Below are 18,276 nucleotides of genomic sequence, written 5' to 3'. Positions count from 1 at the left end.
TCTACTTTTCATCTTTTAATTACGATGTGGATCCGAATGATTTATGGTTTGTTTATTTGTTGTCCTTTTGTGCTAATCAGTTTGCGCATTCAAAACAAAGCGATAGTCAATAGTGGAAATTCTTGATCGCATTCTTAGTCCTTATTCAGGAGCTAAAGTTGGTGATGCATTTAGAGGGGAAAAACTTCTTGCGGTTTATGTGAGTAATTGTACTTAATACCTGAGAGCATTTATTTAAATTGTCCTTAATCACGAATCTTTATTTTCATCTGCAGTACGTTCTTGAAAATGCAAGCACGATTATGTTGCTAATTTGTAATTTGCAGTTCATTTCGTCGCAATAACATATCATAAACTAGTGTACTTAACACTTCAAATAAACGAAAAACATAATAAATAATATTTCGCAGCAAAAATAGAAATTTTTCACGATTTATTTCTATCGATTGATTATACCTTCAAGGAATGGAAGTAGACATGTCGATGGTGTGGCCTTAGAACCGATGATAAGGACAACATTAATGAACACGAGAGAAAATGCAACCTGGCAGTAAGGTGTTCAAATGGTGTATGGTTTTGTATGGTGATTGAGACAGTGACCTGTGTCAAAGCGCACTGGAATCATCTGAGATTGTGTATTATTTGAGGTTGTTTTTCCAATAACACCTTATAACCTTAATTATGATTGGCTAAATCATGCTACATTTGTAAAGTCCTTAGGTAAATCACAAATATTGTAATCAATAGAAATAGTTCCTTTTGAAGGCTCAATAAGTCGGAATAATGATAAAGTGATTTTCTAGCTCCAGTTCTGCCAACAATTCCAATCTTTTCTTTGGATTGGGGGAAATAATTTCAGGTTTCAGTCATAATTTAGGGTTAAATTGCCAGAAATCCCTGACGAATGAATCAATATGATAAGTTCATCATTCATGAATAAACTTCACTTAAATTGTCCCAAAGTTCAAGAGTGACATTCTCATTTTGAAGTGTGGCGCATCGATACATTGATTTTTTAAACTGTCTTCAATTAGATTATTTGAACAGGTAACGGGTGTACTGATAGTAGTAATACAGATACACAATCTAACACATTTTTATTGATCTTTGATCGGTAAAAGTCATGATGAATTGTCAACTGAATTGAGGTCAAGTGATCAAAGAATTAAAATAACAATATAATTCCAAAAATATTGTTAAACATGAATACTGGGTTATTCAAAAGTCACGCAAGACTTTTTTCGCTTATAACAGCGCCGTCCGTGCAAATTTCGTCCCCATATTTTTTCAATGGCCTTTTGACATCAGTACAATTTGTTTCGAACGGTTTTTAAAATTTCGATTTTTCTATGATAATTTCGATAGTTTGCATGGTAAGCTTAAACTAAAAAGAGTCTTGAACCTGAAATTATCATAGAAAAATCGAAATTTTAAAAACCGTTCGAAACAAATTTTACTGATGTCAAAAGGCCATTGAAAAAATATGGGGACGAAATTTGCACGGACGGCGCTGTTATAAGCGAAAAAAGTCTTGCGTGACTTTTGAATAACCCAGTAATTTATATGTATAATGTTATGATCTGATGATGAATCTAATCAACGAATCTAATGATTCTTTAAATAATGTAAATAACCTTTGGGTGCGTTTAAATTAATTCAACTATGAAATTGTAAATTAAATCAGAAATAAAGAAGAGAGTTAAGCACACTCAAGCTAATTTTATCCAGAGATCGTATTAATTTAAGATTGGGATGGTTACAAAGGAAAGGGTAAGAGAAAAAGTATAAAAAAGAAGAAAAATTTGTTCCTCTTCCGTTATATTACAGTTTAACCCTCCGCTATACTTGTTTCTCTTCAACGTTTTGTGACAAGTTTTTTACAAATATTGCCATTCGATCTTTTCAACTAAGTTGTGAAACTAAATATAATTTTTTAACTATCATAACACCAACGCATTTTTCTTACAAGTTTTTGTTATCATATTGCCAATTGGATATACCAAACAAGACACACAACTAAGATAATTTCCAATCATTACCATCGCGCCAACAGATTTCACCAACATTTTTCAACAAATTTTTGGAATATTGTTCTTTGGATAATACGAATCGTCAAGAAAGCTAAATGTGAAGATTAAGATGAAGATGAAGAAGATGAGCGTGATTTTGCAGTTACTGTTTCCTTTGAAACCAAACAGAGCTTTTACATTAAACATACATCGTTGATGTGAATCAAATTGTTACTGTTGTTACTTCTGTGGGTATTGATTACGAACTTATAAGTTTTTATGTTGAGTGTCTAATGTTTGATTCTTTGATATTTTCGCCATCTTTTATAGTCTGTGTTCAGGTATTGTCCAAAACAATGAGCATCCAGTGTAAATTTTGATGAGTAGGAAATAACATCAAATCATGGTCACTAATCGGCGATGGCCATTCAATGGTTGTCACGATCTCGCGAACCATTTTCATATTTTTTTCTTTTCTTTTTTGTCTTACCTTCCACGGTTGCTTTTTTGACCAACTTTGGTTTAAAACGCGTATACCAAAACGTGTCAACACAATATATTCTTGTATGCAGATACTGAAGCAGACGGAAATAAGGGTTGATTATTTGATCAGAATACCATTCTGAACCAGAAGTCCAATGTATTATTGTTTCCTTGGTTGTTGAGTATTCATTTATTACAATTATAGTCATTTTAACTTTTCACATGCAAAACTCATGTAAAATAATAAATGTTGAGATAAACTTACAAGTTACAAAAATACAAAAAACAAAAATCAAACACAACAATCAAAAAATCACAATAAATGAAACATTACAACTCTGACTCAAGCTTGACTCATGCTTGAGAACGATATGAGGATACGATATATCGAAAAGCATTGTTGTGATTTTTGTTGACACTTTATTATTTTTTCATTTTTCTTATTGCTTTGAGAATCCAAATAAAATCCTTAATAATTTGTTTTTATTAACCATTTATTAAAATTGTTTTGTCTCAATCTCATCTTTTTAATTAATCATGGGTCCGAAAAAAACCGAACTTAGCAGATCAGACTTTTTTGTTCTGTTTCTATCTACTGACAAAGGACCTGAGTATCGAGGAAAGAAATATCATTTCAAATCACTGGACGATATTTTCCTTTGTGATGTACTTGTGCTTCAAAAATTGGCCAGAATCAAGGTGCGAGGATTTGATTGGCCGGAAAAATCAGATACGGTGACAAGAGAGAATCGCGAATACTGGCCGCATTACCTACTTGATATTGTTAAGTAGTTTTACTTCATTCTGTAGTCTATTTGCAACATGCAACATTAGTCTTAATTCTCTGCCTCAAGTTGTTCTCAAGCTTGCAAACAACTTGAGGTTGAATGTCATGAACGGCAATAACACAAATATCTTGCAATTCATTCGAGGAACCAATAAAAAGAAAATGAAAAAATCTTTACCTAAACATTTGATGCATTTATGCTATTCTGGCGACAATATTACGCAGCTTCCAGACGTAAAAGAATTTAATGAGAAATTTCCATTGCACCATTGCCAAAAAATATTGAAGTCAATCTTGATTCATCGCCGATGAATGCTTCAACTTTTTTAACTAATGTTGCTGCTGCATTCCTTCATGATCAAGAAAGTGTTTTTGGTGAATCTGCCACTGAAATACTCACAAATCAAATTGATGAAACTTTGGCCAGCACAAGTGGAACACAAAAAATAGCAAATTCCACTGCGTATCAAGACAGAGCTCAAGTTTTTCGTGCTTCAATCAGTCCAATTTTGGCTTAAGGCAGAAATGATTCACCTCTTTCTTCGGATCTTGAGAGTTCTGAGGCACATAATGACGTGGATGGAACAAATGATGACATGAGTGGAACAAACGATGACCTGGATGGAACAAACGATGACCTGGATGAAACAAACGATGATTCATTGCCAGAATGGCTTCAAAAACCTGAAAAATTTCCAGAGAAAAATAATGTTTATATGTAAGTATTAAACTATTGCTAAATAATCTGTGAACTAAATTATTTTTTTTTGTTTCAGTCAGAATATCACGCGCTTAATAAATTGTGAAACTCACAATGAAAAAGAGGCAACAGGGAAGGTAAAAATCTGTGACGAATTCCAAAGCGTTACTTCTGAAGGATACACCTTGTCATCGGACGAATTGATAGAAGAGTTGAGATAGTTGAGAAAATTTATGAAAAGTTTATCGACTTTACAAATCTGGCTTTTGACCACTTTCGAAATAAAAAGCTTATCACAATGAAAACATTTGGAGAATTTAGAAAACAAATCGAAAATAATTTTGACTACAACTTCTTCGTCCTCTTCAGTGATTTTATGGCTCCTGCCGCAAAATTTATCGTCTCGACGAGTAAGTATAAGTACTATAATATGTATGATTGTGGAATATTTCAATATATTAATATTATGTTTTCTTTGCAGCACCGGAACTTGTTATGGCATTTATTTATACAACGAATTGCAAAATGTATGCACAGACCAACGAAAATCCATCAAATTCCGAATCCTCGAAAAACGAGGATCGAACTACACCTCAATATATACATTGACAACTATTCGTTCGAATATAATGAAAAATAATAAAAACTTGCTCTTACGATGGCTGTTCGTGTAAGAATTCCTTCACGACTGACAATCCTAAAAACCTTGTTGGCCATGTGTTGGAAAAAATTTTTTTGATTGTTTGCGAAGGGTGCCGAAAAGGAATATCAGATTGGTATTACTTTATTGAACATTTTGCTGAGGAATGTTTTATTGATCGTCCTGCACGTAAAGAATAAAAAAACCTGAATCACTGTTTACATTCAGTCATGGAAGAAGCTAAAATCCATTTTTATTCATCCTGGCTTTTTATTTTTTTATCTGTGCTTTTTATTTTTATGCATCCGGGCTTTTTATCTATCTATCTACTTACTATTCAGTGCACTTTTAATAATTTATCATTTATCAAATATCATGAAAGTTTTTTGCTTAAATAAAATAAATTTTAAACCAGACTGCCTTTGAACCTCAAGCTAACCTGAACCCTTATATACCTTCTGCGTCTATCTAATAGCTGCTAAATTATAGCATGACACGAGAACAGTCTGAGGTTCAGGATCTATGTACAACCATTGTGGTTAGTCCTTAATTGGAAGTCACCACATCCATTGATTTGTTAAATAAAAGAGGAATTTATGCCTTTATTTAAATGAGCTTGCATTTGGAAGCAAACTTATCAATCAGTCAACCTCACTTACCAGAAATGAATGTTTGTTTCTAAATAAATACTTGCAATGAACTGAAAAAATAGCTTAAAACGTAATTGGACGTTTAGCTTGACTTATAATCTCAAGTTGTTCTCAAGCTTGAGAACAACTTGAGTTGCAGAATCACAGTTGGATCAACATGTAACGCAATCTGGTTGCGGTTTGGTCACTGCTTTGCTCAAAACTGACTCTCAACAAACAAACCTCAACGAATATTTCAGCTACTTGATGCTGTAGGATTTTTTGTGATAGAAAACATTTATAACATTGTTACATAGTCAATGAACTTCCAATGTTTTAATAGTGATGATGAACTTGATGAATCTCGGCAACATTGATCACCTTGATCTGATTATTTCACCTCGCACTGTTGATAATTGATTAAATGACTTATTGATGTCGATAATGAGGTTAAGATACAAATTTTGTTGCAGTCTGGGTTGATGTTGATGTAAACGAAGATGAAGGTGAATTTGAGCTTGGTATTGTTGACCATTTTTGCTGATAGTTTTGGTAAACTTACACTTTCTGAGTGATCACTGTATGAAAAATCAGAGCGAAGGGTACCCAACGAGCACTCGTTGTTTACTCTTTTGCTCTAGTCCACTTTAAAACCCTAATCCTCTTAAGAGAGGAGTCAGTGTGTATTCCTAGAGCTGATAATAAAACTTGCTTGCCCATAATCTTGTTTTTGTTTTTACTTTTATTACTCCTCAACAATATAAAACAAAAACCACAAATATATCACAAAGAGAAAGAAAAAAAGCAACCAAAAATGAAAATCATGATTTAAACTCTGATAGACTAATAGAAACTTGCACTGCAAATATATTTATGTTTATACATTATTTATAGTCATTCTTGCATAACTGTATAACGACTCATCATCAAAATTTATGATGCATTTGAAATGGATTAATTTCAATGAGCAGGAAATTACAGAGTTACACAACCAAGATTGATATCTTAAATACATACGGGCTCAACTTTGACAACAAACGAGAAAATTGATCGATCACTGCAATTGATCGACACAGAAAATTTGCTATGAAAAAGAACCGAACCCTATTTCGGAAACACTATACTCAACCAGCAATATATTTATTCGATTTTTATAGATGAGGTTTCTTGAATGATTATTAAATGAATTAAATAGTCATGAAATTATCTTGGCTGGGGTTTGGTGCATATTCTATAGCAATGTTATTTATGCTGAAAACGATGATCTTAATGGCTTCAATACAATCAACCTAATTTAATTTTCTGTTCATCAATTCATGAGTTCAATAATTGATATTAATATTAATTTTGCGAGAAAATCTACTAATCATTCTCTATTTTTAGTTTAAGTTGTTGATTTAAATGATCTTGATGTGGTAATAAATCCAAATACTGCGATGTCCACTACGTATTACCTGTTTGTTTTATGTCAACATGATGTTGCGGTAGGATGGCGGTACCGCAGTCTTACCGAACTAAACTTATGAAATGTACAAAATTGAAAAATATTACATTGAAAAGTTAAGGAATTAAATTATCTTGTTTTGCTAAAGAGTAAAACAATGAATCCTTTCTTGATAACAAAACATCTGGCTTATCAAATTCAGCGATTTTTCCATCATCCAATACAAGAACTCTGTCTGAATCGAGAATTGTTTGTAAACGATGAGCGATAGTTAAAATTGTACATTGATTGAATTTATCACGAATAGTCTTTTGGATAAAAGCATCAGTATCCAAATCAATAGCAGACGTGGCCTCGTCCAGGACTAATATTAGAACAAAATATTTAAAATTGGATTAAATAAATAAATTCATCAAACAGCTTCGACTACCTGAAATTGTCCTTTTTCAGTGCTTAATAAAAAGATCACACCTTTTCAAAAAATAATGATTTGACTTCAGTAAAGCTAATAACTATTCAATAATAACTCAAAACTTTAAGCTGGTAAAAACTAATTCAACTTTAGTCTAGATCTTTTATTTTTCGATTTTATTTAGTCCTTCATTGCAAGATAAGTTCAGGACAGTTTCAGTTAGTCGATCGAGATGTTATGCTAAGTTATATTTGATAAATACTTACAAATAATTTTGGGCTTTTTGAGCAGCGCTCTTGCTAAGCATAGAAGTTGCTTCTGTCCGACACTCAAGTTCGACCCTTCTTCTGTAACATTATATTCAAGACCTTCACTTGTATTGAGAACAAAGTCTTTGAGAGTAACCTGCGAAAGCGAATCCCATATTTGTTCATCTGAATAATTTTGGAAAGGATCGAGGTTGAATCTCAGTGAGCCACTAAAAAGCACTGGATCTTGAGGTATAATTGCTAATCGAGATCGAAGTGTGTGCAAAGGTAAATCACAAATATTGTAACCATCAATAGAAATGGTTCCTTTTGAAGGCTCAATAAGTCGGAATAGTGATAAAGTGATGGTCGATTTTCCAGCTCCAGTTCTGCCAACAATTCCAATCTTTTCTTTGGGCTCGATCTTGGCTGTAATGCCTTTGATTATCAATTCAGTGTCAACGCGATAACGGGTTTCAAAATCATGAAATTCAATCGAACCTTTTTCTGGCCAACTATTTCTGGGGGAAATCTTGGCCTTATACCAATCAGCTTCACTTGGTATTTGACAATACTCGATTATTCGCTCAACAGCAATAATACTGGTTTCGAGATATGAAGAGTTTCGTACTAAAAAACTTAGTGTCTTTGAAATGGTTAATGCATATGACAAGATCAATCCAACAACACTTGGGTCGAGAGAAGTTCGTGAAATGACAGCAAAAGTAGATGACAGTAAAACAATGAAGCATCCCATTAACTCTAACCTTACATTTAACCATCGATTAGCAACAATACTAGGATAAGCACAGGATTGATTCATGTCAATTTTTTGGCACATTTTAGACATAAATTGGTTTGTTTCACTGAAGGCTCGAATTGTACTGAGTCCATTTAATGTCTCACTGAAATATGAATAGATTGGCGATCTGGATACAGATTCAAGTCGTTTTAATTGTCGAGATGAGGAAATATAAACCCGTTGAAGGAACCAGTACAGCAGACCAACGGGTAACAATGCAGGTATCAGCAAAGGAATGTTAATTGATATAATAACTAGAGCAGAGACAACTTCGAAGAGGCCAGTGATCCAATAGCTGGAATAAAAATGGTACAATTGGAACAGAAAATAGGAAATGAGAGTTCGATTAAAATACTGAAAAATGCAGAAATATGTCAAATCAACTTCAAATATCAATTCATTATGAAACATTCAAGCTTGGACCATCACAGCATTCGTTTGTTACTCATTCGGTATCTGAAAACTGTTTTAAATTACCGCATTTTATGGTATCACACTTATGAAAAAGTACGCCGTCGTATATTTTTTTTAATTTAGATTTGCAAGTAATTGGTTAAAAGAGTTAAAATTTTACCGAACTTGAATACTTTAGTTGAAGCCATAAGAACTGCAATATGAACAGAGTTTCCTTTATACATTCAGTCTTATATAATATTATGTGATATTTAAATTGAGAAGGCTAAAATGTTACTTGGTTGATATTTCATTGTTAAAAACAGTAATTTCACAATTAGATTTCAAGTTTTATGAATAATTTAAGGTTGAATGGCTAGAAATCCCTGATAAGCTGATCAATATGATAAATTCAGTTCGTCATTCATAAATAAACTACACTTAAATTGTCCCAAAGTTGTACATCCATGAGTGACCTTCTCATTTTGAAGAGTGGTGCATCGATACATTGATTATTTAAATTGTCTTCAATGAGATGATTTGAACAGTTAACGGGTGTAAATGATCGTGAAATGAGCAATCCTCTTTTTTGAATATTTCAATAAAAGAAACAGATCGAATCTTTATTAGATAGCTAACAAGAGCCAAAATATAAAGAGCATCTTGAGATGTATTAATAGAATCACGAAAGATTAAACTTAAGAAAATTGATTGAACTCAACACTTACAGATGAACAATCATTAAAAGTATAACCAAATAAGTCGATATGTATTGACATATAAGTAAATACATCAATAAAATGGTGAATTGATTTCAATGGAGGATCTTTGGCTCTTTGTTTCATTTAAAATTGTCTTTGAACAGTTCAACAATAATTTCATCTGTTATTAAGATTAATAAAAAATCGATTCAATGTTATCGTTTGCTAATGGTCGTTTCATAGTCTTTGTATACGCCATTCTTGAATCCATAAGTCGCTTGATTCCCTACCCAGTTAAAAATTTAATTAAGAAATCTTTTGGTTTATTAAGTGATAATGAAAGTGATGAAGAGATTATTAAATCCCTCCAAGTCCTGGAAAATATTGAATTAGGGCTGATAATAGCCCGTCGAGGGTACGGTCAAGATGAAACATCATATGTCCAACCAAATTTCCATTTTAAAAATAATCTTATTCGTTTTGTTTCAATTCTTAATTTTATAAGGTTTTATCTGATTCTGATTTACAAACAAAATAATAGTTTGAGTCTATTGCTGGGCAATCCATTCTTCCATGAAAATAGCAGTGACATGATGATATACTATGTCATTGGCGGAGGTGTTACACTGTTTATCTTACGCGAATACGTTTTGTACCTTGAAGAGCATGGAGCTTACACAATACTCTGTCCTTTTCGAGACATAAAGGTTTCAGGATTTGACAAGAATATGCTTCAGTTGACAACCAAACAGTGCAAATCGTTCCGATCCACTTTCCATATTTTAATCACGGTATGGATCAGATGGATTTATTGTACATTTATTTGTATGCCTTTTGTTTTAATCAGTTTGCGTCTTCAAAACCAAGCAATAGTCAATAGCGGCCCAGCAATGTATATTTCATCTTTTTGTTGGATAATTTTAGAATCTTGTGCTTTTATATTCATATTTGGTGGTTTGTTGACTCTAGGAGCTCACATAACTATCTTTGTTCCACTGTGCTTATGCCAATTGAAAAGTTTAATTGAATTGTTGCAAAGAGTCAAGAGTAAACAATTTATCGATGACTCTTATATTAAAGGCATGAATACAGATGTGATCCGTTATTTGAACTATTTTGATTGCTTTATCGCTAAATTGCGTTACATTTATTTTTTTCTTTTCATAATTATCTCATTTGGAGCTGATACTGCGATCTTCTTGGGACTATTCACTAAGCGTCATTCGAATTGGGTATCAAATATGCTTGTAATTTGGGGTCTGATTATACTATTTATAACGGGAAGTGTTGTTTATGTTGGTGGAGCGCTTTTGGATCAGATATGGCATGAATCTTGTAAGATGCAAGTATTGAACTTAAATTTTTCTGTATTTCTTTCTGTTTTCATTCTTATTCCTCAGCTTTATCTGATTCATGGTCTATATGTATCAACCATAGCCAAAGTCGAAGTGAAACTTTATCAAAAACTTAAGGTAGCTACAAATGTCCCTTCATCAAATTATTTAAGCTTTCATTTATCTTTTAATTCATTTTAGATTCTAGAAATACTCGATCGCATTCTTGGACCTTATTGTGGAGCTAAAATTGGTGATGCATTCACTGCTGAAAAACTTCTTGCTGTTTATGTGGGTAATCAAGTAACCTGAACGCATTAATTTAAATTGTTCTTTAACCACCAATCTCTATTTTCATCTGCAGTACGTTCTGGAAAATGCAAGCACGATTATGTTGCTGATTTGTAATTTGCAGTTCATTTCGTCGCAATAATCCATCATAACTCAACTTTACAAACAAATCATGCTGCGATAGTCAACGCTTTGATGTTCAGTAAATTAAACGAATTATCTGACAATTAGCATTACTATTAGCTAAGACATAATATAAAAGCATTTTAGCGTAGGAAACAATTTATGCTACTTACCCCCAAAAAAAGCGCAAAGTGGTGTCAACCGTGTTTAGATCTTTGGAAAATCTATTGATGATTCGACCAGATGGATTAATGTCGAAAAATGAGATTGGAGCTCTAAAAATTTGCATCAACAGTTTTCGATGAAAAATTGTTGAAACTCTCAAACTTCCATTGACCAAAGCCCACGAACCAACCAACGACGCAACACCTAGAAAATATCAATAGTTGTTAGCGTAAAAACACTTTCGAAAGCCTTTGAATGAAATTTGATGGTTAAACATTAATCAATTCAAGTACTGAACATTACCTCTACTGACACCAAGAGCAGCGAAAATCCCAAGTCTATAAGGGACACTGACTGTTGAATCATTTTTAATCAAACTATCGGCCGACCATTTAGATAACCAAACATTTGCTCCAACAGACAACATCTCTGAAATGGCCGTAGCAAGGATGAAAATAACAGTCCAAGGAATTGAAAACATTTTGAAGTATTGAATGTAAATGGACCAAGCAACTTTACCAGTCGACAAGGTTTCTGATTCAATCAATTTTCCATTATTGGCATTTTGTAGTTTCGATTGTTCATTCGGCTTTACTTTATCATGTGTCAGCCCATTGTCACTAATTTCGACATCAGTTTCTTCGACCTTACTGACATGTTGCTCAATTAACTTTGAAAATTCGCCCTTTGAGTTGACCAGTTCATTGTAAGTTCCTGTTTCACTGATGACTCCGTTAGACAAAACATAAATGAAGTCAACTTTTGATAAAATATTTAGTTTATTCGTAACCAAAACTCTAGTCTTTCCACCAAGAATCCCAACCGAACTGAGAACGTGATGAAAAATGTGACTTGCAACATGAGCATCAACAGCACTCAATGGATCATCCAAAAGGTAAATATCTGCATCACTATAACAAGCTCTAGCAAGACTGACTCTTTGTTTTTGACCACCAGAAAGGTTAATACCCTTTTCACCGATTTCAGTCTCATCGCCATTAGGCAGATAAGCAATGTCATGATCGAGAGCACAAGCTGAAACAATCGTGTCATATTTAGTTTTGTCAAATTTATGAACAAAGAGAATGTTTTCACGTAAAGTCACATTTTGTATCCAGGCTTGTTGAGAAACATAAGCGACTCTTAGTTTGCCATTTATATTGATACAACCCTTGACTCTCTTCATTTCACCCAGAATTGCACTCAACAATGAACTTTTACCAGAACCAACTGATCCGATTATTGCCACAAATGCGCCTTTTTTAACTTCAATGTTGATATTTTGTAGAGTTGGCTCATCAGTAATCGACCTTTTCTGAGATTGGTCTGCTTCGCTAATTTCAGGCTGTTTGGCGAGAGATTTCTTTGCTGTCTTTTCTTCGGCTGCCTCATTTTTGAACCACCTGAAGGAAGCGTCTTTTATTGTGATTGCATTCCCTTCATTGTTTCTGGTTACGTATTGGTCAAGATCCTCAGAACTTAGAAACTTGTTGAGCCGCTTGATTGACACCAGAGCCTAGAAAATGAGTAAAAAAGTTAATGAAAGTTTAAATGAAAGTCATGAAAGTACTTGCCATAATTAAGTCTGAAATCAACTCTGGTAACATCGTTAAAGGTTGTCGAAGTATATTGAACAATGTCAACGAAACAAAGGCTTTTTGAGCTGTAAGAGTTTCCTTTTGTACCAAAATAAAAGCAGCAAAGGTCGCCACAGAAACCATGGTTGGTGAACAGAAGTATATAAACGATGAAACTGAATCCAGATAGGAAACCATTTTCAGTTTACGCAACTCTTCTCGACGCAATGAAGAGATGTGCTTTATAAAAGACTCTTCCCAAGCATAAAACTTGATAATCTTGATTCCGTTCAGTATTTCACTAATAAACTTTATCCTCTTATCCTTTCGATCCATCAACTTTTCTTGAAACTTTTCACTGTATTTAACAACAATGCCATCCAATGGACCCATAACGAGCATAACAAAAGCCCCAAAAAGCGATGAATATCCCAATTCACGGTAAAGTAACCAAAGAGCGATGATTACTTGCAAAGGCGCTGACCAAAATATGTTAGCGAAGTATGCAATGGTTTCTATCCTTTCAACATCAACTGACATTAAATTAGTTATCTGTCCAGTCGTGAACCTTTTCCTTGCCTCATCATTCAGTGTCAGGGACTTGCTGTATACAGCTGCAGTAAGTGCTGATTGTACTCTCATCCCGAGAATATACATTTTGTAAAAATAATAATTTCCAAACAAAGTTTGACAGCAAGTGACAGAAAACAGAACAATGGCGATGAAAAATCCATGCCAAATTGGTTCCGAAGATTGGTTCTCGATAAAGTTGAGCAAAACTCTGAAATGTAAAATGATAATTGACATAACATAAAGAGTGACAAAAAATTTCATTTACTTACTTTAATAATTCAGGTGTTAGAAAGGTGAGAATGTCTTGCATAAGTTTAAGGCAAGCTCCGAACAGCAAATAGTGGCCGAAAGTTTTGAACAAAAGCGATACAACATTTACTTTCTGTTTATCAACCGAGTCTTTGCTGGTTTTAACGGAACTTTTGGTACTTTGTAGTGCCTCAAGTTTCAACGATTTATCTTTGGATTTCAACTTTTCGAGTAGAAAGTCACTTTTCAAATAATCTTTCAATGGCCACAAATCTTTAATAGTCAATGGCTTTTTCCAGCCCAAAAATATCAACTTGTTTGCCCACCAGAATACCAATCGACTTGGGAACGATATTTTGTACTTTTCGCTACTTTCGACAGTCGATTCACCATCCTCTTTCATCTCATAACCCTCAGTAGCAATGGTATCGAGCTCATAATCAACAAATGAAGCCAATAAGAGAAGTAATATTATTGCAGCACATTGTGCATTAATGATAGCGATCTCGAGTCCAGAATAGATCTGAAAATTTATCCAAGATTGTATTGTTGTTATGCTGCAACAAATGGATTGGATTGATAAGTATATCCAAATAAAGGCACTTGAATGTACACCACGAATACGGTGATAGTGGAAGAAGAGACTTATCAATACCTGGAAGAGATCGAAATGAAACAAAGCTTGAAGTTTAAAAAATGTTTCATTGTTTTACAAAGTTCTGTAAACAAAAGTCTGTAATTTGTAAGTGACGAAATTTCATATGGAATTTTCAAATTGGAATTTAACTTTTCTGTGGATATCAGATAGATTTTTATCAACCATGGATTTGATGAAGAGCAATACTTACAAATGATATGATATTCAATGAAGGTGCAACTATTTCAGCAGTGGTGAGTTGTAAGTATGAGTTGGAGCTTTGCTTGAGGATGATGTGTACCAAATGAAATACATTTATCAGAATACAAAAAGTTGATAACACTAATCGAGTCAGATTAAGTTTATTGTATGAAATCGTTTTATTCTTGGTTTGAAGAGTTCGTTTGTATTCGAAATAAGAAAAGACAAGCAAGAAAAGTGAACCAGGCCAAATGAGAACAGTTTGCATAAAACATTTGCTCAATTTGGGCGATTTAGAGTTCCAAAATGAATCAAAATTCTGTGTGAAAAGTTTCAGAAAACAAATTCAATTCCAAGGTTATTAGCAAAATGATGAAATTTAATATAGAGTTTACAAAATGGATTTGCAACTTTGTAAATGAACATTGGTCAATGTTGATACTCTTATTAGACAATCATTATCATCATGAACTTGAAGTTATCTTAAAGTTACTAAAGTTACTCAAACAGACTTGATTTTATTTCATAATTTTCAATTCGCATACTTGATTGAATTAAAGTTTGACCTTCAATGTTCAATTAGTAAATTCATTCTGAGTACTTACCCAGAATATTTCATCACCACATAAAGACTCGAATTCAATTTGTTTTGATTCCATCTTAATGAGTAGATTGAAACTTTTCACAATCGTTTAACTTCGTCGATGCAATTAGGCAACAGGACGAAACCTGTCTAGTTGGTTTATTAGCACTTGTAAAATGACAATCACGAACTTTTTCTTCTTCGAACCTCACGATTAGTTTTAATTGCAATTGAATTGAAACAAAACAATTTATTGAAGTAACAACCAAGATAATCATAAAGATTTAAATTGAATACCACTCCATCTAGCATCATAATCAGGAATAATTTCATTTCTCATTGGCTCGAACTTTGAACATGAAAACTTCAGGTTAATAACCTGTGAGTTACATAGTATTATATATTGTAAAACATGCCAATAACAGTTAGTTTAGTATAACAATGAAGAATCGTTACGGAATCTCAGTGATTAAAATTTTCTGTCGGTTCATTGTCCCGAAATGTCTTCCTAAGTGAAGTGACCTCGAATCTTTCTAGACAATGAATAACTTGCCATTGGTGAAAAGTAGACTGAAATGAAAGAGAGTTTTATTTATTTTTAAACAGCACTAGTCATCGACGTGAATACCGCCTGTGATATCCACAGATATCTGAATTTCAATATTATTAATAAAATCAATCGCGAACTAGACAGGTTTTGTCATCTTACCTAATTGTATCGACAAAGTAAGAAGTGTGAAAAGTTTCAATCAACGAGTTTTCACGACATCTTACTTGAGTCTGTCACCACTGACAAAAAAATGTTTAATGAGCACTTCGAACTGATCAAATTAAATTATCATTACATACTAGGTCGACATTAATTTTTTTATCTTTATTGCTCTTCAGTATTTAATTTTCTGTTTTTACCGTTTAGTTTTAAATAAAATGGATTAGTAGTTCCCGTTTTAGACCTTAATTGTTTCTTTATAAAAACAATTTACTTTGCTTTATCGAGATCCAACATTTATTATTTAAACTGTCTTCACAGACGTCAAATGATTTAGACAGTTGAATATCAATTTAAAGGGTGAAAATGATCACATAAATAAACCATCCTGGTTGCTGAATATTTGCATGAAAGAAGCTGATTAAATCAATTATTAAGAAAGCTATTAAGAAAAAACCAAAAGAGAGTATTTTGTGTATCTTATTAATAGGATCACGAAAGATCGAAAAACAAAAATTGATTAACACTTAACACTCACAGATAAACAACCATGAAATTTATGACCAATAAGTCGATAAGACCAATATGTATTGACATATAAATGAATACATCAATAAAATGGTGAATTCATTTCAATGGAAGATCTTTGTATCTTTGTTTCATTTAAAATTGACTTGTGACTAGTTTATATAATAACTCATATGGTTATTTAGTTTAATGATAAATAAATTCAATGTTGACGTTTATCAATTCTCGCTTCATATTTTTTATATGCACCATTCTCGAATCCATAACTCGATGTATTCCCTTCCAGGTTAAGGCGTTAATGAGGAAACCTTTTGGTTTATTAGGTGATGATGAAACTGATGAAAAGACTGTGAAATTAATCAAAGTTCTGGAAAATATTGCATTAGGACTGATAATATCCCGTCGAGGGTACGCTCAAGATGAAACATCATACGGGGTGTTAGAAAATGAACTCCGGATGTTTGCGCTTCAATATTTTTCGAACTGAGCACAATAAACAGACTTGTGATATATTGTTAGAATCGTCTGCGATCAGAAAACATATTAAAATAGAAAAAAAAACTTTCGCACAACTTACGCTCTCAAAAACGAACGAAAACTAACTTTTTTTCTGTTTTGGTTTTTCGAATTTTTGACCGATTTCAGGTTCGATTTTTTTTTCTTTTTAAGGTCAAAATAATCTTGAATCCATGTCGAAAAATATTGCCTAGTTTTTGTTTCAATTAATTATCTATCAAAATTTTTTCCCTATTCTTGAATTTCCATCCCATTGTAAAATTAGCTAAAATTGCCTCAAAATTTGACCTAAAATTTTCAAAATTTTTTGCGTCGACTGGAATTGGTAGTTCGGGGTAGAATTTTTCTTTTTAAAAATGAATGGAATTTTTAAGTTGGACTTTCAGCTTTCTAATGATATCAAAAATTAAAAAATCGGCCCAGCAATTTCGAAATTATAATCATTCAAACGTCCGGAGTCCATTTTCTAACACCCTGTATGTCCAACCAAATTTCCATTTTAAAAATAATCTTATTCGTTTTGTTTCGATTCTTAATTTTATAAGGTTTTATCTAATCCTGATTTACAAACAAAATGATAATTTGAGTATATTGCTGGGAAATCCATTCTTCCATGAAAATAGCAATGACATTATGATGTACTATGTGATTGGTGGAGGCATTACATTGTTTATCTTGCGAGAATATAATTTGTACCTTGAAGAGACAGAAGCTTACGCGTTACTCTGTCCTCTTCGAGACATAAAAATTTCAGGTTTTGATAGCAATATGCTCAGGCTGACAACCAAACATTGTAAACTATTTCGCTCTACTTTGCATCCTTTAATCACCATATGGATCAGATGGATTTATTGTGTATTTATTTGTACCCCTTTTGTGTTAATCAGTTTGCGTCTTCAAAACCAAGCAATAGTCGATAGCGGCCCTGCAATGTATATTTCATCTTTTTGTTGGATACTGCTAGAATCTTGTACTTTCATAACCATATTTGGTGGTTTGATGGTCCTGGGAGCACACATAAGTGTCTCAGTTCCTCTGTCCTTATTCCGGTTGAAAAGCTTAATAGAATTATTGCAAAGAGTCAAGAGTAAACAATTTATCGATGGCTCTTTTATTAAAGCCATGAATTCAGATTTGATCAGTTATATGAATGAGTTTGATGAAATTATCGCTAAAAATCGTTACCTTTTCTTTTTTAATTTCCTAATTATCTCATTTGGAGCCGATACTGCAATCTTTTTGAGGCTGCATACTAAGCGTCATTCAAAGTGGATATCAAATTCCCTTGTAATCTGGGGTCTGATTATACTATTTATAACTGGAAGTGTTGTTTATGCCGGTGGAGCTTTTTTGGATCAGGTATGCAAACTAATAGATTTAAGTTTTGAACTTCAGATTTCTTTTGTATTTCTATTCTGTTTTTATTCTTACACTCTGTTTCAAAAGTATAGCACACATGAATTTTCATCGTTTTTTGTCGATTATTTAATTATTAACCCTTCTTGAGCATATTTCTCAACATAAATAAGCTACTTCAATGGC

The 18,276-nt window shown here is 32.9% G+C and overlaps 1 protein-coding gene across 1 annotated transcript; it reads right to left on the bottom strand.

The window, feature by feature from the left end:
- Nucleotides 1–6,459: 6,459 nt before the first annotated feature.
- LOC107360067 (multidrug resistance-associated protein 1-like) lies at nt 6,460–15,243 on the bottom strand. The gene is made up of 8 exons (XM_015926689.3): nt 15,004–15,243; nt 14,409–14,717; nt 13,581–14,215; nt 12,736–13,519; nt 11,465–12,677; nt 11,170–11,365; nt 7,371–8,449; nt 6,460–7,056 (listed from the first exon to the last, which is right to left on the bottom strand). Exons 1-8 carry the CDS (start codon nt 15,055–15,057, stop codon nt 6,809–6,811), a joined length of 4,518 nt encoding a protein of 1,505 aa, XP_015782175.3. The 5' UTR covers nt 15,058–15,243; the 3' UTR covers nt 6,460–6,808.
- Between the last annotated feature and the right edge of the window lie 3,033 nt (nt 15,244–18,276).

This window comes from Tetranychus urticae, chromosome 2, assembly GCF_039701765.1.
Source record: "Tetranychus urticae isolate SD_2017Ah chromosome 2, NJAU_TeUrti_SD_1.0, whole genome shotgun sequence".
Taxonomy (NCBI): Eukaryota; Metazoa; Arthropoda; class Arachnida; order Trombidiformes; family Tetranychidae; genus Tetranychus; species Tetranychus urticae.
The sequence above is the reverse complement of the archived record's forward strand: the minus strand, read 5'-3'. Positions and strand labels throughout refer to the sequence as shown.

Coding starts and splice junctions, on each gene's coding strand:
- LOC107360067 (XM_015926689.3), bottom strand. CDS start 15,057: ATGGAATCAAAACAAATTGAATTCGAGTCTTTATGTGGTGATGAAATA. Junction 11,366..11,464: donor TGCTCTTGGTGTCAGTAGAG/GTAATGTTCAGT, acceptor GATATTTTCTAG/GTGTTGCGTCGTTGGTTGGT. Junction 8,450..11,169: donor ACTTTGCGCTTTTTTTGGGG/GTAAGTAGCATA, acceptor TTTTTATTCCAG/CTATTGGATCACTGGCCTCT.